The sequence below is a fragment of the Somniosus microcephalus genome, chromosome 14, assembly GCF_052327205.1.
Source record: "Somniosus microcephalus isolate GS21.2 chromosome 14, FLI_Smic_1.0, whole genome shotgun sequence".
Classification (NCBI taxonomy): domain Eukaryota; kingdom Metazoa; phylum Chordata; class Chondrichthyes; order Squaliformes; family Somniosidae; genus Somniosus; species Somniosus microcephalus.
Window position 1 is genome coordinate 109,077,359 of NC_141000.1, and position 22,626 is coordinate 109,099,984.

The 22,626-nt window shown below is 41.6% G+C and overlaps 1 protein-coding gene across 3 annotated transcripts; it reads right to left on the reverse strand.

The window, feature by feature from the left end:
- Positions 1 to 988: 988 nt before the first annotated feature.
- Positions 989 to 22,271, reverse strand: ets2 (ETS proto-oncogene 2, transcription factor). 3 transcript variants are annotated; one of them, XM_086007173.1, is made up of 10 exons: positions 21,981 to 22,271; positions 17,194 to 17,262; positions 14,157 to 14,274; positions 12,717 to 12,836; positions 11,633 to 11,833; positions 8,575 to 8,661; positions 5,836 to 6,054; positions 5,260 to 5,520; positions 4,053 to 4,171; positions 989 to 3,078 (listed from the first exon to the last, which is right to left on the reverse strand). In XM_086007173.1, the coding sequence occupies exons 2-10, from the start codon at positions 17,254 to 17,256 to the stop codon at positions 2,863 to 2,865; spliced, it is 1,404 nt and encodes a 467-aa protein (XP_085863299.1). In that variant the 5' UTR covers positions 17,257 to 17,262; positions 21,981 to 22,271; the 3' UTR covers positions 989 to 2,862. The 3 variants fall into 3 exon arrangements, with proteins under 3 accessions (XP_085863299.1, XP_085863297.1, XP_085863298.1); XM_086007171.1 differs by lacking the exon at positions 21,981 to 22,271 and adding an exon at positions 17,735 to 17,844; XM_086007172.1 differs by lacking the exons at positions 8,575 to 8,661; positions 21,981 to 22,271 and adding an exon at positions 17,735 to 17,848.
- Positions 22,272 to 22,626: the final 355 nt, after the last annotated feature.

Consider the following 22,626-nt stretch of genomic DNA (forward strand, 5'->3'; position numbering starts at 1 on the left):
AAGGGAGTTGGATAAGTACCTGAAGGAAAAAAATGTGCAGGGCTACGGGGAAAGGGCAGGGAGTGGGACTAGCTGAGGTGCTTTTGCAGAGAGCCATCACGGGTTCGACGGGCCGAATGGCCTTCTTCCATGCTGTAACCATTCTATGATTCTATGTCGATGGTGTATCCACAATCAGTGGTACTCCTTCAATGTAAACTTTCCTATATACTGTCCAGGAACTTTACTGAACTCAGTAAGAGAAACCAAATTCATTTTTGATTCATCAGTGTGCTTTGCTGCGCATGTATTTTACTAACTGATAAGGAAAGTGAGATTGTTAAGGTTACATTATGAAAACCAATTTATGGAGTTGGCTGTGTAAGCGAATTATATAGCTTGTCCTATTAGGTCAGGGCCCAATGGAAAATAAACTTTTGTCATCAACTCTATTCGCAAGTACTTCTGATTGGAGGTCTTCAGCAGAATTACAGATAATATGGATTATATTATACTTCTATCAGTTTCAGCCCCACTTTCTAGGAAAGGGCAGGGGATTGGGACTAGCTGAAGTGCTCTTGCAGAGAGCAGGCACAGGCTCAATGGGTCGAATGGCCTCCTGCTGTAATGATTCTCTATTGTTGCAGTGTTCATAATACAGCCCAGGGCTCACTGGTGGCCCACTTACACTTTAAGCTGCACAGCTAATGCTCCGTGTATCTCTGGTCCTCATGGCCCCTGGTTGATTTCCTCTCTGGGATGGTTCCTGGCCTCCACTCGACCGATTGGAATCAAGAGTCAGCTGTGGTAAGACTTGTGGATGCAGCTCATTATTCCATGGTGCAGGAGGATGGCACATTCCTGAGAATGCCCCATTGCATTGCCCTATCCCCCACTGGCAGGATTATACACACATGGGGGATCAAGTCCATTGCGCTTCGCCTCACTGGAGCGATTGAACATCTACATTCGAACAGTTCACGTTTGCAAAAAACCAAAGGACATCGGGTCTTTATCAGGAAATGGATTTATTATTTCAAAAATATATCAAAACCACAACCGTTTATACAAATCAATATTTAATATTACAAATTCATTTCACTGTACAGAAAATTATACATTTTGCAGCATTCACAAAACCTCCAAAGTGTTTTGCAAAATATTTTCCCAGCTTGTTTCATTGTTAAAACAATTCTCAAAATCAGTGCAGATAACCAGCTGCAACACCAGCCCCTCGGAAGTGGCTTATAATTTATATATAAAAAAAAAAGTGAGGCCCCCCTTTGTACCCTGTCCCAAAGTAAACTGGCATGCAGAGTTTCATTTTCTTTGGATTCAAAATGATCCAGTGGACTAATTGGCTATTTTTGGGGGGTTGCATGGTTTAAATTCTGCATATCCAATCAGAGGCCCACAGATGTACAAACCTGTAACTGGGTTGAGGTGTTACAGGGTATAAAATTCATCTTAAATCACCAAAAAAAGGAACCTCACATTATAATTAACAAAAAAAAAACCTTGATTAAAATTAAAGACCAGTTCCATTAAATGAGCATCTAGCTCCTGGAACCTGCTTGCAATCCATGACCCAGTCATACACAAGTTGATTCATTTTAATTTTCCATTGAATAACCAACAGAATTAGTGAAAGATACGCTCAAAAGTGCCGAGATATCAAAAATATTTGCTGCATCCCTACAAGTAAGCCATAGTTATAAAAATATATACATATATATTTACAGAAACTTTATAATACACAGTAGACTAAAAGACCAGGGACGAAATCCCTCCCAAGTACATTGCTGTAAAAAAGACTGCATTCCGAAAACATTGCATTTGTGCAACTCTCGAAACCTTGAGCCTCTCCAGTCTTTTACAATGTCTTTGCTGCCAAGGTTAAGACAATGATAGCTGTGATAGGAAACAGCTGCCAGAGCCATTTATATAGCTGTTAAAAATTACGTTGCAATATTTAAATGATACCCATCAGGTTCATGTATCTACTAAAATTATAATCTTTTAGATAAGCACTATTTCTTGGAATGGTAGGTGTAACAGAAGACAGATGGAAACTCTCAGTTTTACATGCTGCAGATGTGACTACTACAATTAAGAAATGCGGGTAATCATAGTATTGGATGTTGTTAAAATATTTATTGATAGTTGCTAAGCAACAGCTCAACGTTTCCACATTTTGTTCAGCAAACATTGGCCTTTGGTCTCCGAGGAACAATTTGATTTACCAAAGAAATATACACTGATGAGAACTCTAGTGTAGGCCGCAGCCTACTTTTTCAAGGACCTGAATATCTTATGTCGCTCTGGCAACTTATATCTCCATTCTTAACCTATTTCTTAACATAGGAAACTGATCTGTTTCATGTGACAGATAAATATTAACTGGCTACAGACGAAAGACGTCACAGAACAAAGGACAGTGTTGAGCGTGTGGGAGTGGGCCGTGCTTGCAAATAAAACCCTCCCATTTTATGACACCTTTGGTCTGAAACTACAACACAACCTTACTCATGCCATGTCTTGCCAACACTAGATAGCTTGTAAGAGTATTCAACAATTTAAAAAATGAAAAAAGCTTTTTTAAATTAGGCAATTCACAATCAGAAGGAAAACACATGACTGTATTGAATTGATGTGACAGGTCAATACTTTACACCTCTACAAGGTAAGCAGTAAGCAAGGTTTTCCCCATCGCCACTTGTTATCTTTGTCAAAACAAGGCAAAGGGAAGATGCCTCCCTGGCATCTTTCCTCATTGTACAACCGAGGCATACACGTCTCCCACCATATCAGACCAGTCCTCAGTGAAATCATTCGCCCACTGCCAGTCACATTCTCACTGCGGGTGGTTCAGAAAAAAAGGCATCAATCCTCCGTGTCTGGCTGCACTCCGAGCATAGCGTGAAGGTCCTCTGCGGTGTATCCCAGCAGGTTGTGCAGGTCGCAGACGAAGCGGTAGACGTACCTCTTGCCGGATGTCTTATGGATGATGTTCTTGTCATAGTAGTAGCGCAGCCCTCGGCTCAACTTCTCGTAGTTCATTTTGGGTTTGTTCTTGCGCTTGCCCCATCGCCGAGCAACCTGTGGCGCAGCAAAAAAAAGGCATTAGCATTCAGGACTACTGCTGCAGTAAAACTTACTAAACATGCTGTGGGAAAGAATACAGTAACTGGGTCAATAGACTCAAAATGAAAAGTAATTGGCATTATGTGATTAGGTTTTGACTGTGACATGAACTAGATCAGTTACCCCGACACTCTTTTGTACAGCATTTACTGCCTCTATCCAAGTTTGCCTGCACTAAATTTCATTCCGTGACCAAGACTGTGAGTAGCAAGTTTTCAGGCATATGTCAATGTAGCCCTTGACCTGTGCACTTGTCTTTCCCTCCTCTCGAGGGACACCTTATCTCAGTTGCTGCCTCCCCAAGGTGGCTTCAACTGGGATCATTGGTGCCAGGCATCACTGGATGAGGACCTACCTTCTACTCTTATGAAAGATGCCAATGTGATTCCTATCCTGGGTGGACATCGCTGCCATTCATCATGTTACAACTTAGGAAGTCTGCAGTTAGAGAAACGAGGACACAACCACAGATTCAGAGCCAGAATTATGAGATTCCGGAGTCTCCCGCTTAAATTCAGAAGACATTTTGTACATCTTATTCAAATGTTCCCTACTGAAGAATTCAACGCAGTATTCACAAGGTTGATTATGTATTTGGGTAGCAGCCTTCTCACTAAAATGAACTTTTTGCACAATTTAAAATTATATAATTTAGCCGTACTAAATATAAACAGTTATTAGCTTTAATACACTATTGAAGGATTTTACATAATTGGTTCTTGTGCTAAATCACTGAGTAAACTAATTAGTGGTAGCCTCAAAGTTGGAGACTGTCAGACTTTTGCCATCTCCGAAAACAGCCTTCAGGATCTGGCCAATGTACAATACTTATTTCGCTCGGTTTGTGTTCCTGATGAAACAATTCCCTCCATGCCCCACCCCCTCTCCTTTTCACATGCTCATAGTCTGATTACTTAGGAGATTCTTACTTCGTCAGGGTCAGTCAGTTTAAACTCCCATCCGTCCCCGGTCCAGCTGATGAATGTCTGACAGGATTTATCCGTCAGTAATTCCAAGAGAAACTGCCAAAGTTGAATGGGTCCACTTCCTGTACAAACAAGTTAAAAAAAGGATGCAAATTATAAACAAAAATATCAAGTGGTGTTGAAACCTTTTCAATGCCTTGGATCTGGATTTTAAAAACAGACTCTTTTGCCAAAGGTCATTCAATTCTCATTACCAGGCATAAAAATAACAAAACTCAGCACTCAAAGGACCTGTACCCTAACTGGGAAAAAATAAGCGATTTTTCCAACTCCTAGCATTTTATTCTGAAGTAACATAGCTTGTAAAGTTATAGTTTCTCATTACAAATAATTTGGCACCCAACCATGGCTAAACAAAAAAACTAAAATGGCTAATCTCTAGCTAGGATGAGTTATTCACGGTAATCCGTTGCAAAATACTGCCTTACAGTCAATTCAGTGAATCAGCAATTGCAGCCTAGGTTGAAGCTCTTTAGAACATGTCCTACACAGGAATCTTTTCTACCTGTTGGGAAATCTGATGATGATTGAGTCGCGAGCACTGCAGGAAGAAGCTGTCTCTGTGGTAACGAATTGGGTTCTTGAGGTTGAATTTTTTCTGAAAACTCCCCCCACCGTGTACTGAGGAACAGGTCAGAGGATTAGCACTTTTTTCCTCCAGCTCCACCCACCAACCCCCCAAAACATGGACAGTTAATGTTGTTAACTATGGGCAGAGCATCACAACCATGTCAGATTCTCTACCCATCTGACGTCCACCAACATCTTATCCAGCATGCATCGCTGGACAGTAACGAGCAGTGGAATATGTGGGATGATTTTATTTTAACTCCCTTAGCCCAAGGGAGCAAAGGTCAATTATAGCACCTGTACTGAGATCAGTTAACTCAGCACAGACAAGTGAACTTCAGACCTACATGGCTTATTTTCCACAAAGGGCAGGGCATTCTCCCCCACTCCTTTCTTAAGGAGGAGGATAGAGATCTCCTTTAAAAAGTTAGACGATCTGATGAAGTAACATTTCACACAAGATTTTTTTTTTTTTTTTCTTTGAATTTGTTGGACTCTTGCAAAACAGCTGTGGGTTAAGTACTGCTTTCTTTTTGTGTTTGGAATGACCCATAGGACCAGTCACACCAGGATCCCTTACCAGTGAATCCGGCAAGCACTGCTGCAGGGATGACCGGCTTCCCTTGTTCCAGTGGCTCTTTTCGATCTTGGATGTAATCTTTGAATGATATATTTGGTTTGTTTGGACACAGAGACTGGGTGCAATCGTCTTCAAAACTATCCTGCGAAGGAACACGTTGCATGTCGCATAAAGATGACTGACTGTTCCAAGATTTCAACAGTGGGCCTGTACTGTCAAAGCTGTCCACGCTTTCGAGAGATCCTTGTTTCCTGGTCTCAACTGACAAGAAAGTGAAAAAAGGGGACGATGTTCAGTTCAGAAGGTTACACAAAGAAAACAACAACAGTATCTTATCGCCATCTTCCTTCTCATAACTCTCTAGTTCTGGACTTTAGATTGCTCTTTAACTCAACTCTTTTTTGACGCCTCAAATAGAATATTCTGCTCAGTATTTGAGAGCTACCAGATGGTGGCTTCTAACTGTGAAAGCATATTTCTGCAAAGTCAATAGTTGCACCGCCACCCCCCCCCCCCCCACCCAAATCAGTATATTGCTTTTCACCTCATCCCACAGTTCCTTTCTCACACACTTACCTTGGCCAATTACGCCCGCATGCAGACGGTTTGCATTTATTCGCTTTTGCTGTATGGAGTAGTAGCTCATCTCCACATTATCCAACTGTGGGTCAACGGGAATCGGGAAATCACGGTTCAAATTGAGAAAATCCTGGTTACTTAAATCCGTTGAGATCTGACACAGCTCTGACAGGAAACTTCCAGTAAAATCAGAAAGCTGGGGCTGATTGGAGCGGTCTGAAAGCATATTAAAAAAAAAAAAAAATGAAATCATGAGAATTGTTATACAAACCTCCTGCTCCATTTGCTCGGACTGGGATATAGCCAACAAGAACCCAAACTTTTAAGGATCACTTCAAATTTTAAACAGCGGTTACTTCTGGGGTTAATATTATCTGGAGGTATTTGATGTTATATGGTGGCTACCACCACTTGGCTCCTGTATAATAACTCCTATTGGATGCAGTGTTCATATTCCCCCAGCTTCTTTGTTTCTGCAACTGACTGGACATCAGTGAAGCCAAATCAACTCACCACAGCTTGGAAAGTTGGATCAACTCTATCTGCATTGACCTCAAACCCATCAAACTTGGGACGCAGTCAAAGCAGAAAACCCACAATTTTCTCATCAGTGATGTGAAACTGACTTGGCTTGAAGTTTCCCAGTAATAAAAGCACAAATTATTCTATTTTTAAAAAGATAGAGCTTATTTAGGATCAAGAATACCATTTTAGGCCAAACTTAAGCAAATCGGTTAAATCTGCATTCATCTTGGGAGTCTTCCTTGAACAGACACATCTCCAAACATCTCATCTATATAAATGTTTTGAGAAGTGTCTGCCAGGTTTCAGACCACAGAATTGTGAACAAATCAACTTATGAAAAAAGTCAGTAACGACTACAGGTTTTTATGGCTTTGATTTAACTTGCTTCCCCCTAAAGAAGAGCCAAGCTAGAAAAACTTCTTGCAGCAACATTAATTAGATTCAGATTGATCTCAGGATGTGCCTATTTAGATTACCTGGGCATAGCCCTTGAAGGAACAGGCCAGGTTAGTGACTAAATATCACAGCCATTCTCCAGCCCCCAAACTACCAGAGCAAAGCCAAGGGAGGCAAGATACTATTAAAGAAATTTAAGCAGCTCATTACTTCCGTACATTGCAATACGTCTACGCATGAAACCTCCAGACTTCTCAATTACCAACTTGTAAGATTTTTTTAAATTTTTTTTTAATAAATATCTGCATTGAATGTTCCCATTAGTTATGTGTGAAAACACCATCAATAACAACATGTTAAAAATCTTATGCCTGTCAGCTTAATCATGAGGAATTCCTATGTTCACATTTACAATGGAAACTGCCTATGCAAACTTGTCACACTGTAAATATACCCTCCTGCCACTGGTGGTGCTACAGCATCTCAGTTTTACAATTTCCAGCTCATCAGTCTGTACTAGAGAGACACTGCTTTTGCTCCAAATTACTTTACTTCTCTATTTCCCAAATTGCTTTATGTTTTGCTATTTAAACTATAAATTTATGATACATTAAATTCGTTAGATTGGACATGCATTTCATTCCGAATTCAACACAAATGCCTGCAGTACCCATTATTCCTGTAGGTGGCACTGTGATAGGTATTGCCAATGTTAAAGATGTTACACACAACAGCTGCAGGTTGCATAGTTAGGGTATACGAGTTGATCTTCCGTGGCATTGCAGACAATAAGTCAGAGAATACGATCACTCTCTAACCCCTACCCAAATGCGGCCTGCAAGCATTAGTGGCTCCTTTTGTTGCTACTACATCCACCATCTGAAAAGGAGAGAAGAATATGGCAGAAGAGGTCAGAGAGAGGAGGGAAGGAAAAAGTTATGGGTAGAGAAAGCAAAGAGAGCGAGAGCGCGCAAGAGAGCGAGAGAGAAAGAGACAAACAGAAGCGAGAAGGGATAATTAGCAACATAAAGAGATAGACAAGAGAGTGACCATATTTTCTGACTTACCATGAGCAAGATCATGAGCAACTGACTTGTAATAATAAAATCAAAGTATATAAAAGGACGGACAGACTGTATGGGGGTGAATTTTCACAGGGGTTCTCCCGTTCGCTCTCCGTACCTTCCACGTTTATCCCGTTTTCACTGAGTTTCTGTGACGTCACTGCCAAAGTTATGCCGTCTGAGCAAGTGAATCCTGGAGGAAACTCACCTTCCCTTCCCCTCCCCCATGACTTTACAATAGGGACCGAATTACATTTGCATGCCCGGATCGAACCCCACTTTAACTGAAGGCTAAACTTAGTCTGGGCTTCCCGACTGCACCGCCACAGGGAAAATCAACAAAATTCAGTAAAAAAGATGGAAGTGCGTGCACACACACACACACACACACACAATTAAAACCGCATGATGTTATTTTATTAATAGAATCTTTTGGCAGGGTTGCTTTGATGATCTGCTAAATACAATCATCTACATATGGGAACTTTCTACCAAAAATCTGCTAATAATCAGCTGCAGAAAAAAACTCCAAAAAATTGCATTTTAGCAGAATATCAAAAGTTTTTCAAAGAAAAAAGGGAGGGTCTTAGTAGACAGTGAGATCAAAGTTGCTCATAATAGGAGCTGTATTTGTGCCAGGCAGACTTTCGCCAGCAATATTACATGGAATCTACAGCACGGAATCAGGTTATTCGGCTGAACTGGTCTTTGCCAGAATATACCATGATCAGTGGATTTGAAAAAGACCTACCAAATGAATTATTGTCCACCCAATGGGAGTTTGCATTGATGAGAGCAGAGTTTCCCAGATAGTTCAGCTGTGGTGCTTCCTGGCAATCTAAGAAAGAAAGACTTGCATTTATATAGTGCCTTTCACGACCACCGGACGTCCCAAAACGCTTTACAGTCAATGAAGTACTTTTGGAAGTGCAGTCACTGTTGTAAACATGACAGCCAAAATTACACACAGCAAGCTCCCACAAACAGCAACGTGATAATGACCAGATCTGTTTTAGTGATGTTGATTGAGGGATAAATATTGGCCAGGACACCGGGGAGAACTCCCCTGTTCGTCTTTGAAATAGTGCCATGGGATCTTTTACGCCCACCCGAGAGAGCAGACAGGGCCTTGGTTTAACGTCTCATCTGAAAGACGGCACCTCTGACAGGGCAGCGCTCCCTCAGCACTGCACTGGAGTGTTAGCCTAGATTTTTGTGCTCAAGTCTCTGGAGTAGGACTTGAACCCGCAACCTTCTGACTCAGAGGCAGGCGTGCTACCCACTGAGCCACAGCTGACACACACATCTAAAATCAAGAATGATAAAGAGGAAAACAAATGAATTATTATTTTTTAAAAATAATCACATAACTTTAAATACAATACTTCAGAGTGAGCACGTAGAGGATTGACTGGATTCCAGGCCTCTCTCCAGTAACTTAGATCATGTCCGCTTGACACCTCTCTCTGACAGACCTTCTGAGACCAGGAACTCCGCACGTGGCAAATCAGAGGCACAGCCAGTGTGCTACCACTCTGCGGATACACAATGACACTGTGCATCATTTATTGCAATAAAAACTAAATCCAGAACAGGAGGATAGGAGTTAGACAGGCCTTGAAAGCATTAAGGATCAGAACTTTTCACTGGTCTTTATCAAAGCAGCTGCTGTGATGTTTGGGGGGGGGGGGGGGGGGGGGGGAATTCAGAGACAGCAATAGGAAATAAAAATAATAAAATATAAAACAGCAAACACAGACTCCCAGAAGCAAATGGTAAACATGAGCTTTCATGTAGGAGTGTAGCTAGATTTTGGCTGGAGCAAAAACAGCCTGTTTAAATGATCATGCCATAAAACCATCTATTAATTATGGGTTAATAATGGATTGCCCGGGCTTTTATTAGTCTTCTGAGCAACTTTTTTTTTTTTTTTTTTTTTTTAAATTGAAAGCTTGTACAGGTGACGTGAACAGTAAAGGCTTATTTTTAGACACCCATATTCAAAAATAGCTTACCATATTCTGCTTATCTGTAGTTAGTTAAAGGCTGGACAGTCTGATGGGATTAAAATCAAATCCCATTCACCAGATCATTCTTACTGAGCAGTACACAGAACAGGCTGGTGAATTGGATTATTCCTCTGGCATCTTCAAATACAGTTTAGTGTGATAGGGTTGAATTTTCATTGAGGAGGCATGACTACAACTTCAGGGTTGTAGTCCTGCCTCCATCGAGTTGTGGCCAACCCGCGCGATTTTCACTTGATTGACCTTGTTGAGCCCGCCCAGTGGGCCCAGCAGGCCAATTAAGGGCCACCCGGCAACAGGTGACATCACAGATTGACATTTCATCTGTCAAGAGCTTTTGACAGATGAAATATCAGCGTTTGACAGCTCTTTGAAGCTGTCAAACACTTACAATCTGTACACTAAGTTAATTCCTTCCTCTCAGGCTGATTTAGAGATCTCTCCAGAGCAGAAAGCTGAATGCTGCAACTTTTGACAGCTCGTGGCCATTCTGCTTTCTGTGCCGGTGAGATGAGGGACTCCTGAGAACTGAAGGAAGGAAGGCTGTAAAGGTAAGTAAATGTAAGTAAAACTTCTTTAAACACTTTACACACATCAAACACACTTACTTCTGCACTCATGCACCCATCACTCACCTGAACACCGGACATCTCGAACCCTCCAAGCCCTTCAGCCCGACGGTCCGCCTCGCTAACTTGGCGTGGTTTGGAGCCGTCGGGAATCCCACACTTCAGCAATAAAAATGGGGATTAGGCTAAAAACTGCCTGTTAACTGGCAGTTAATTGGCACTAATCCCCTTCCCGCCTTGGGGAGGCAGGTCCCAGCACAGGTCGGGTATTTGCCTCCTTTGAAACTGGCATGGAGGCAGGTTGGGGGCGGGATGGGTTGGTGCCCCCCCGATTTTGAGATTTTACCCCCCACACGCCTTCACAGCCCAATGAAAATCCTGCCCATAGTCTGTCTGTCTATCTATATAAGGTTCTACATTAAATGTCAACCCAGTTCTTTGTTGTGGTGAGTGAAATGAATTGGTTGGAATCTACAACAGGTCTCAAGGGTGGTTTGTGTGTGAAGTCGAAAGCAGGTCACACTGATTTAGCGTGGCATGCTCTTGAGCTTGGAGCAAGGGGAGATTGTTGCATAGGACTGGAAATGATTGAACAAATCATTACTGGCATCCCTTACCTCAATGTGCAAAAAAAGTTAAACGTTAATTACCAAAGAGACTCCGGTATGAAGCTCCCACTCCCTCTACCCACCCCCCATCCCTCCCACGATAGCCCAGCTAACTTACACAGCAAGCAGCTGAGTCTTACAAATCAGGAAGGTCCAAAATTTGCTGATCTCTACCAAGGCTATGGTCGGGTTCTAAAATTGTCCCCTCTTTAACCCAGAGGCAATCAGCCAGGCTTACCGCTCCAGATTGATATCCAGTGACCAATGCTGGAGGGCCACGTGGGGATGCTGGCGACGACAGTTGCAATGCTCCTTGCAGTTGAATAGTCATGCCAACATTTACTGTCACAATTCACACCAAAGCCATTTGGGCAAGGTACTGGTGGACAACAGATGCTCATGAAACAGTATTCAGGCCAGGAGAGAAGGGCATGGGAGGAGATTGGTAGATAAAGCTGGTAGCAAAAAGAGACTCATTAAGAAATAAGTTTGTAAATATTGTAGAGATCGATGCATAAGAATATCTCCTGTATCAAGAGGTGTCTGATTAATTAGGGTCACTTGTTTCATGCTTTTAAAGAAAGTATTCTTGAACACTGCTGTACCTTTCATTAGCTGTTCCAAGTGTTCCCAGAGAATGTCTCCAATGAAATCAGGTGCCAGCTCTAGAAAGCGTTCTTTCCCAAGGTCACAGAGGACCTGACCGGTCATGTAGAATTTTTGGAAATTAACATTCCCCAGACTGAACTCATTCACAGCCCAATGCAGCCACTGATTGACATGCTGCTCAGTCCAAACATGAGGGTCTGGGAAGAAATCAAAATGTAGCGTTACTGCAAAACTTGTAACAAAATCTCATACTTAAGACATGCTGACATTCATTTGAACAGTTTCCCCAAGATAGAATGCGTGGGTCACGTTTATGCTCAGATCAAGTTCTCTGTACAGTGGGAGTGACTGGATGAAGACATTTAGATTCTATACATGGATCGTGTATGTGGTTACCTGCATTTAAAAAAAGGGAAGGAACTTTGCTTTATCTAAAAAAAAATTTTAAAAAATTAAATATACTTCATCCAAGGTCATTCTTCCTGCCTCTCCTGAAGGTGGCAAGTCATGCTGGAATTATGGTCACTCGGGCAGATCGCCCAAGTGTTCATTATTCCTGGGTGAGCTTGGCTGAATCCTGGACTCGCCCAATAACCACACACTTTCCAGTAGATGTCACCGGGCAACAATCAGGAGTGGATACCCTGACTCAAATTTTCTGCTCCCTAGGAGGAGCCGAGGCCAGTTGTCACACCCAGATCTCTAGCCTGGCTAATTCAGCACATACCATGGATTAAGCGCATGTTCTCTCTAGTCTGTCTGCCTTTGTTGCACAGTAGGTATTGCATTTAACCAACTGAGTCACTGCTTACTGTGGGTGACTTTTAATTATGGTTTTTAAGTGTGCAGCAGTTTGATGCTTTTCCCATGCATTGCTTGGAGTCCATATTCGATTTGGACTGCTTGCTCCATGGAGGTGTCTTTGACTAATCTATACAAACTTTCCATTTATTGCAATCACCATCCACATTATTCCATTGGACAGTGGTCATGTATGAGAATTTCTTCGAGAAAATTTGGAAGAGAAAAAAAGTCCCAAAACTATAATTGAAATACGGAGACCGTTTTCAGATTGGTTACCTTTTGGGATGCCAAGGCGACGTCTCTCTTTGACAAAGCCACTAAAGCTCTCCTTCAGAGCCTGGCTCATGACCGCTTTGCTACCAGGTGTTAGGAGTGGAACCTCATTGCTTCCAACATCTGCAGACGAGAAAAAACAACAGAAAGCAGTGAGAAATAATCCCACCACCATGAATAACATTTTCTTCAGGAGTTCCACATTCTAATCTTCCTCCCTAATAAATCCTTCTCAAGACAAATTTTGCAACAGTGACAATAGAAAAGGGTGTTCTGTGAATCTCCAGTGACATGTTTTAACACCCAATTATTCAGCTTAACCGACATACTGGATAATTCAGTCTGACCTCAAATAAATCTATACAATGTCAGGGCAGGCATTTAAGATAGCTGGAATTCCAAATGCTGCACACAGGTTTAGAAGCATCTCAGAATACCTTGATAATATCAAGAAGCTATTACAAGATGTAGCTTGTGGGGAAACATTGGTAACAGATGTTATCTCTGGGCATTTACAGCTGCTGTTGAGAGCTGGGATTCATAAACTTTCTCTTACCAAGCATCAATTACTCTTGCTGGAAGAGCAGTATTAGATCAGAGGCGTCACAACAGGCAGGAGAGAGGGAGGTTCAAAGCTAAAATGAGACCCTCTAGTTTAACATGTTTTGCTAGTGGCTAAAGCTGACTGGATTAATGGATTACTAACTTTGCCAATGCCTTGTAATAACCTACTGTGGCTCATGGAATGGGAGAACAGTGCACTAAACAAGGCTAAACATGGCATTTTGATGCATCTGTGTGGAAATATCACTTAGCATGCAGTCATAAGATGAAATGGAAGATTTTAAAACATCTGCATTTTAAGCTTTCAGGTTGTGAAAAAAGTGAGTGCTTTATAACCAGAATTGCTTTCCTCCCTGCTTTTCTGAAGCACCGTCTCATGCTGGGCTACAGCTCCACAAGTCCTGGTTACCCTCTGAAACCATGCCCAAGTGGTCATACAAGTTGAAGCTGAAAGTGTCAACAGGCTACCTGACCATGGGGGTATCACAACTGTGCCCAATCATGTCTCGTCATCCAATCCTGTCTTCAAATCAACATCCAGGGATTTGGACTTCCTAACAGGGGTCACCAGAGAGCGATCAAGATCAGGAATCCTGGCAGATCTTTCCCCTCTATGGCATGGAGTGCTGAAGGATATTGTAATACTCCCAACTGCTGGCCTGGCTGAGATCACACAGGCCAGAGATTGGACCTGGGACCTTCTTGGGTCAAAATGTTCAGTGCCTGACCAGGTGGTGCATTTACCCACTAAACCATCAGGGGGCTCCCTGCATTAATATCTGCAAGATGGAGGCCAAAATCTCAGTTACATGTGTCATTCTACTAATAATAAATCTAACAGTTAAATATGGACGTGACCCACTTAATAAGGCATTGTACCGTATAAGGAGGACATGCCAGTTGGAACCTCTTGCACGCTCTGTTCTTCATCTAAATGCGACAGCAATCCAGCGAGTCCAATACCAAATGGATCATGCATGTCAAACGCTGACTGGCGCTGAAATATAAATTAATTTACATAAAAACCAGCAACTGTATTATGTTCTTAACCTTGGTTTAGAAACAATCGACTGCCCCTCATAACTAAACTAGTTTGATAATTCACAAGTCACTCAGAACTGGTATTGCTTTTGAGATTAAAAAGCTGGAAATTAGGGATGGGATATCAGTGCATGAATGCTTGATGTGATCTGGTAATATTCTGCTGCTATTTTAAAATAGGTGTTAACCCCTTTACATTAACTGGCCAAATCTTTCCATTACGACAGTGGACAGGGGGATGTCATCTGAACATGTTAAGTGTTCATTCACTAATATCGTAAACAGTAGCCTTTACATCTGAAGAATTGTTTAAGGAAGGGGTGGGAAGAATCCCCATTGCATTTCCAGCAGGAAAAAAGGCACTGAAATGGCATCAAACATCACTCTTTGAAGGACAAGAGCGACAATGCCATGTAAACACCAACACTGCCAAGATCCCTTCCAAGTCACACACCATCTCGATTTAGACATATATCCCCTTTCCTTCAATGTCGCTGGGTCAAAATCCTGGAATGCCACAGTGAACGCCATTATGGGAACACTATCATCATAAGCACTGCCTCAGTTCAAGGTGGCAGCCCACAACCACCACCTTCACTCAGAGACTGGGCAATACATGTGGTCTTACTCATGTAGCCATATCCCAAGATTCTGAGGTAGAAAGTGGGTGGTTCTTCAGACACTATCCAATGTCACAGTCTACAGAATGCCTCAACTTGGACATCATTTATTTATGGGTTAATTCTGTTGTGCAGATTATAACTGTCCAAAAATACATAGTAACAGCACTGAAACTCATTGTCCTTGGGATACTCAGTCATGAATTTTAGACATTATAAAATAACTTTAGGATGCATAGCAATAAGAAAATGCACTGCCCATTCATTCTGCTTACTATGTGCAACCCAATTTCAACAATCTTCTCTGGGATTTAACCTGATTCACAATCTGTCTCTAACAGAATGAAGGAAAATCAAATGGCGCAGTCGGGCTGCCACTCTAGTTCATTTTATATTTTAGTGAATGCTGGCCTCATTGAGATAAAGGATATTAGATGTGGAAATGGTATTAGATGTGGAAATGGAACAGTTTCCATGTCATCAAGCACTCCCAGGTCAGGCAAAACATGGTCAGATGTAGAGTATAGCTCCCTCAACTCTACCCAACCACGTGTCTCAATGCATCCTCCACACAACCTCCTGTACTTCACCACAGGTGACATTTTATCATCATGTGGTATCTCTAAGGGAGATTATCAGTAAGTGCCAATTAGTCAAAATTAAGGGTAGTTTTGTGATGTGGGGTCACACCCTCTAAGAACTGGTTTTGGGTTGCTTGAGCTCATTTTACATGGGACCCTAACAGCCACTGGAGAGTTGAGATCTTTAACCCAGCATGGAGAGCTGGATTGGAGCCTGGTCCCTTAACAGAACTGAAAATACAAGGTCAGGGAAGTAGTGGTGTTAAATCGAGCAAAAAAAAAAAGTAAAAACAATCAAAATGTTGGACAAGACTAAACAGTAACAAAACATGTAAACCATTCTGAGGAATGAACATTCTTCCATCTTATTGTATATCAGCAACATTTCCTTGGAAAGATGGCGAGGTTCCAACTTATCAACAGGGTGTAATGCTGGGCAAATATTTTTCAAATGGTCATCTAGAAACTTGAATTACCTCCAAGTTCGCTAGACTGTACTAATGAAACACGCCTACGCATTGTAAACTGGAAAGTCAAGTGTTAAACATTTACACGCTTACTCATCCAGTAAAGTCTGCTGATTATAATTGGCAAAGGTTTTTTCCCCCCCAGTTTCTGATCAATGAAAATGTGTGCGACTGTTGTGGCATGACCTCCACATTAAGATAGCATAATTTCTCATGGCATAATGAGATGCAGAATGGTGAACATCACACATCAGGGGTTATGAGGATCTGGAATGCACTGCCTGAAAGGGTGGTGGAAGCAGATTCAATAGTTACTATCAGAAGGCAATTGGATATACACTTGGAAAAAGGAAAATTTTGTAGGGCTATGGAGAAAGAGCCGGGGAGTGGGACTAATCGGATAGCTCTTTCAAAGAGCTCGCACAGGCACGATAGGCTGAATGGCCTCTTTCTGTGCTGTATGATTCTATGAACATAGAACAAAACACAAAGTAAAAAGTGCTCATGGAACCAGATCATAGTTTGAATCATTTCCTTTGGGAGTGAATTAGAAAAAAATATCAGCAATGATCAAATAATAGGGGAACTTTCAGCACATACACTATACGGAGCTGGATGACTGTATACATCTCCCTAACCCACCAGGGAAGAGAGTGACATCCACTTTAACTGAACTGAAAAGTAAAGCAACTTGCTTGCTTTGCAAACAACACTCATACTTATCTAGTCACAATGGTGCAAAACTTTTCAAATATTTTTCTAGCACTATAACAAACCTGGGAAATTGTGAAAACTGCTTGACTGACTTAGAAGAGATCTACTGTATTAGGGAAAGTTCCCCCCCCCCCCATTAAAACTAATTAATGTTAATTTTTAAAAAACAAACATTTACAACACATCCCAAACTTTATCACCACAAATTTGCATCATTTTCTGCCCAAGCTGAGCCTGCATACATTACCTTCTGCAAACTGAATTAGATTTCATTCCCCACACACCAATGGGGGAACTGACCTAAACACCTGCACGGGCCTGTTCTCTTATGTGGGTTTGCAAGCTGAAGGTGTACCTGGCTCACAAAACACACGCAGGCCGCAACACATTGTCTCAACACATTCTCCAGAACTTGAAAGGCTTGCATGCTTTTGAAGTTATTAAAAAAAGTGTGTCGCAGAAGCAGTTTCTGTATTGCTGTGTTAAACCTTACCTTAAGTACACCTCGGGACTCCAAAGCCACAGGAGTTTCCTGATCCCTCAAAAAATCACACATATTTATCTGTGGAGGACAAGAAGAAAAGACAATTAAACTGACTGAAACATTGTTCCTCAGAAATATTTTTGTTTAGATTATATTAAATAATCTTTTACTTGTATGACTATATAAAGTGCAGCCCTTTGTTAATCAGCTCTCCTCACTTTCTGGAGAGCCACAGTCAATATTTCATCAGCATCTAATCTGTCTAATGGGGTTTTTCTCCTTTGATTTGGTGTTCATCTTGACAAGTGTGGACTGCACCAGACAATGTAACATTTTATTCCATTTACACCTGGTACAAGGTAGTTATGAGTCAGAGGGTTCAGCATTGCAGCAATACTTATGTATGCTGGCTGGAACCCAGAAAGCACAGTCTTAAAACCTGCCCCCGTCTATGACTCGCACCTACGAGTCTATTCTGTTGGTGGTCAAAATAACATTTTACAGCAATAATACTCAACTTATTTAGTAATAAAATTATGAATTGAACTACCATCAATTGGCTTTCTTTGGGTGGATAAGCAGCTTGTTGGTAATACCCAGTTGGAAATTTTGGGCTAGTAGAATTTAAGTTGGACTCATTCTTCATTTTTCACCCGTTGGCTACTAAACATAACATTCCAGAGCCAAGAGGAGCAAATTCATTGCAGATTTTCATGTGGAGCCTTGCCCAGAACGATTATAGTCTTTAAAAAAAAGTTAGAAAATCTCCCATGAAATAATTTCTGTGCTATTATAGCAAAGTGTGAATATTTGGTAAAGTGGAAATTTGACTTTGCTGTAAACAAATCATTCTACAAAGTCATTCGCTCCCTTAACCTCTCTATCCTCCTTTAAGATACTCCTTAAAACTTACTTATTTGACCAAGCTTTTAGTCATCTGCCCTAATTTCTCCTGTGGCTCGGTGTAGAATTTTGTTTTAGAACGCTACTGTGAAGCGTCTTGGGACATTTTACCACATTAAAAGGCGCCAGATAAATAAAAGTTGTTGTTGTCATCTTACTCGCTACATCCTCCCTGTCCTGGAAATCAACACTCTCCATCTTTCCCCAATACCTCAAAACTGGAATCCTTACTTCCTTCAGTCTTCCTTTCCTGCTATAAAATCGGCAGGCAGACATTTAAAACCCAAGTCTTGTATTACTTATTCATTTATCTTGTCTAACCATCTGAAACGTTAACTTGGTTTCTCTCTCCACGGATGCTGCCTGGCCTGCTGAGTATTTCCAGCATTTTCTGTTGTTATTTCACTCTTTACAACCTTGGTGGTGTTCTGCACTATGGATCATGACCCTTCAGATAGGCTTTTCTATAGTCACATATACTGCAACATTGAATGGAAGGCAACAGTACGAAAATTAATTTGCGCAAACATTAAAAAAAGTTGATTAGCTAAACAAAGGAAACTTATGGCGCCGATGAAGATGGCTGCCGTCCTTGCGGGCTCCGTGCGTACCAGCAGCTAAGTGTCCTTTGCTGCTTGGTGCGCTCGGCTCGTTAAGAAAAAAGCATTTCACTGACTAGATTTCACTTCTTGTATTTGGTTATGTGACAAATAAAATTGAAATTAAATTAATTAATTAACACACAATTATTGAGGAATCATTACTGCCAATATTCCATCTGCAACAAGTTTTCATAGATTCTTACAGCACACAGGAGGCTATTTGGCCCGGCTCTTTGAAAGAGCTGTCCAATTAGCCCCACTCCCCTACTCTTTCCCAATAGCTATGCAACATTTTCCTTCTCAAGTATATATCCCATTCTCTTTTGAAAGTTACGACTGAATTTGCTTCCACCACCATTTCAGGCAGTGCATTCCAGATCATAACAATCTATGGTAACAACACCATTACCTTCATGTTAGCTCTCACCTTTGAAATGTCATAATTATTTTACATAGAATTAACAGCACAGAAACAGGCCATTCGGCCCAACTGGTCTAGCCAGTGTTTCTGCTCCACAGGAGCCTCCTCCCACCCTACTTCATCTCACCCCATCAGCATATCCTTCCATTCCTTTCTCCCTCATGTACTTATCTAGCTTTCCCTTAAATGCATGTTTACTGTAGGAAAACACCACTTTGCAAAAAACAGCAGTTCCAAACACAGGGCGTATACAGGCATGTGCACAAGGGGAGATCACCTCCAGTTATACAGACAGGCAGCATTTTACTGATTCTTTTATGCTCTGTCTGGGTTGAAGTGCACAAGCATTCCAAATACTAAAAACAGTCCCTCCTTCAAGAGCGCATGCTTCGGGGGAAGACAACCCAACAGGTATATTGTGCATATGCCATTTCTGCTTTCACCATTAAAAAAATAAGGAAATAAGACAGCCAAAATTCCAGGAATGTCATATTTGTAGTGTGACATTTAAATATAAAATTATAAGGATATATCCCATTCATTTCTCATGGGATGGTCTAAGCAGTGTAGAGCAACACCAGTTTCTCTCTCCAGCCCTGCTGTTCTCAGACTGTGTAGTCAGCGTATCCCTCTGCTTTGTAATTACCACTGAGGGTGAATAGCCAGTACAGTTGACGTTAATCATGTTACTGATCAGATTTATATGGCTCATATACTACTTGTCAGAGTATTGCAAGTTCATTGCCAGTGACAAATTCAATAAAATACGCCCACAACTCAAGCACCTGGTCAAGGTAACCTCTGTCAAACAATTACCCTGATTAATGTTTAATATAGCAGACAGTACCGGGGGGGGAACAGCTCGGTAGATTACTTATGAAGTCTACTTCTATGATTATAACTTTGAAAGATAGTTCTAGCAGGATTAATCTTTAACAGAGAGAGTGTGTGCAGGGCCCCTCCCCTCGGACTCCTTTGATGTTTTTATCTGACAAAACTAAGAAAAAGTGAACCTTCAAAAAGAAACTAATAAGAATTAGCTGATGCATGGGTGGTCTATCAGTGACACTGGACGGTTTAGTTAGAATTGTCTGCTGGCATGATATACAATATTGTAGGTAATATCTCCAGAGAGCATACATTAACAAATGTATCGCCCAATTGTTTAATCAATCCTTTTTACCCCCCCTCGGTTCAGCAAAGCCGTTGTTGCTAAAACAGAATTTTTATGGAAACAAACAACACGGAGTAATTTGAAGAATCTGATTACAAGGCCTGTCCTAATCCTGATGTGTCAGGGAAGGCACTAATACAGCAATACTGCACTAAGGTGCCAGACTTGGCTCAGTGGTAGCATTCTTGCCTTACACTCAGAAGGTCAAGGGCCAATTCCCACTCCAGAGACCTAAGCACATAATCTAGGCTAACACTTCAGTGTAGTACTGAGGGAGTGCTACACTATCGGAGGTGCCGTCTTTCAGCCAAGATGTTGAACTGCCTTCTCAGATAAACATAAAAGATCCCATGGCACTATTTTGAAAAAGAGCAGGGTAGTTCTCTCCCATATCCTGGCCAATATTTCTCTCTCAACCAACATCATTAAAACATTATCTGGTCATTATCTCATTCCTGTTCGTGGGAGCTTGCCGTGCACAAATTGGCTGCCACTTTTCTTACAGTTCAACAGTACTTCATTGGCTGTGAAGCACTTTGGGATGCCCAGAGGTCCTGAAAGGCACTATATAAATACAAATTCTCTCGTTCCCTTCTATAATGCAACCCCTAAAAAAAACCTGATCACAAATCAACTCTGGATCAACTAATTCGAGATGGTCTGTACATATTTGTCTTGTCACACCTGTATATAACTAGTAAAACATATGGGTCACACTCAAGGACCAAAAAATATTTGGACACTGCCCTGACTTCACTTTGCTGTTTCCATATTTATTTATATGGAAACATAAATTAGAAATAAAGTGCTATTAAACTAAATGCACTGTCAGTTAGCACCGACCCCCAAGAGCTCTGCAAGCAATGATTCAGAAGCATTTTCTATGTTTATGGTAAAGCACACGTACACACATCCAAACTGCATACAAAGTGCATCAGTGAGTTTGATCATATTACGCAGTCTGAATCTTCCCACGTGACCAAAGTGTACTTGTTCTCCATTTAGACTGAATCCATTGCAACCTCTAAAAAAGAGAAGTTCAATCTGGATTTATACTGCACTCTACTGTAGACTCAACCCGGTGTGAGATGGTCTCCTGGAGGAGATCACACGTCTCAGGCCTTGGGTGCACTCGGAAATGCTTCTTGGGAGTTTGCACCCTTGCCCTCTCAAAACCACTTTTGTTGGTGTAATTGAATGGAGATCAGCATTTAAACCACAGTGACTTCTATTACATTGCTGACAAAAAACCACACACACACTGCACACAGCCCAGGTGGGGCCAGGACTCTGCTCCGCAGACCACTCTCCTGTTGTACCGTGCAATGCTTCTTCCATCCTCTTACTGATGCTGGCAGTTCTTAAAAAATGTCCCCTTTCCTTTCTCGTGGAGCTCCACCGTATCACCTATAATGATTTACACAGTGAGCATGCTGAAAGTTGTCCCCGACACTGCGATAAAGCGTTCGGGATAGCAAACTTTGTGTTAGGTTAGAATGCTTAAAGACAAACACGGAGTACCAGCAACTAACTAACCGCCTCCTTTATGAAGAAAAACAACTATTTTTTAACCCATTGAGTAAACTGGGAGATACAATAACTTCTGAACAACAATGGAGATCGCTCAGCCCATAGTCTTCAAAGGACACACACCAATCCCAAAGATCGCGAACTAAACGCTTAATTGTGTACTTACTGTAACTTTTTTTTATGGTTAAGTTTTTGTATCCCACGCTCCGCGGGACGGTCGGTTAAAAATCCGGTAACGCCCTGACACAGTGAGTGTGAGAGTTTGGTAGATCCGAGGGGTGAAAGGGACCCAGTCGGCGTGTCAATTACAGGCGAGTGTTGTGTCCCGGTGGAACTTCACGGTAAAATTTCCCCAACTTATTAAGGTCAAGCTCTTGAGCAATCTGTTCAATGAAGATCAGAGCCTCGCCTTTTACGCCAGTTCTCACAACTTCTCGTTCCCCGTAGGTTTCACTTTATTGGACGGAGTCGGAGGTAGGAGGAGCAGGGAACAAATCATCGCCAAACAAGGTTATCTCGTCAGGCGGAATTCGCTTTCTGCTGTTATGGCAACCCCGAGAGTCAGATGACCATTCACTGTTTTGCATCGAATAGTGATTTCCATGAAAATGGTTGGATCTCGTAAACTAAAGCATGCATTTACTCAATTTTCTATGCAGCTGCTAACTTGACACTTTTTCAATAGATTTCCGAGCTATGCATATTTTGTATGACAAATATAGAGAAATCATACAGCACAGGAGGAGACCTATCGGCCCCTCCTACCTGTGCTATATCTTTGTAATGGTGTGGAGATGCCGGTGTTGGACTGG

What these genes read in the sequence shown, in the direction of transcription:
- ets2 (XM_086007171.1), bottom strand. Translation starts at nt 17,830, where the DNA reads ATGAAGAATGAGTCCAACTTAAATTCTACTAGCCCAAAATTTCCAACT. An exon ending in GGTGGACAATAATTCATTTG is followed by an intron (nt 6,055 to 8,574) that starts GTAGGTCTTTTT and finishes ATATGCTTTCAG; the next exon opens with ACCGCTCCAATCAGCCCCAG. An exon ending in TGCGGGCGTAATTGGCCAAG is followed by an intron (nt 5,521 to 5,835) that starts GTAAGTGTGTGA and finishes CTTTCTTGTCAG; the next exon opens with TTGAGACCAGGAAACAAGGA.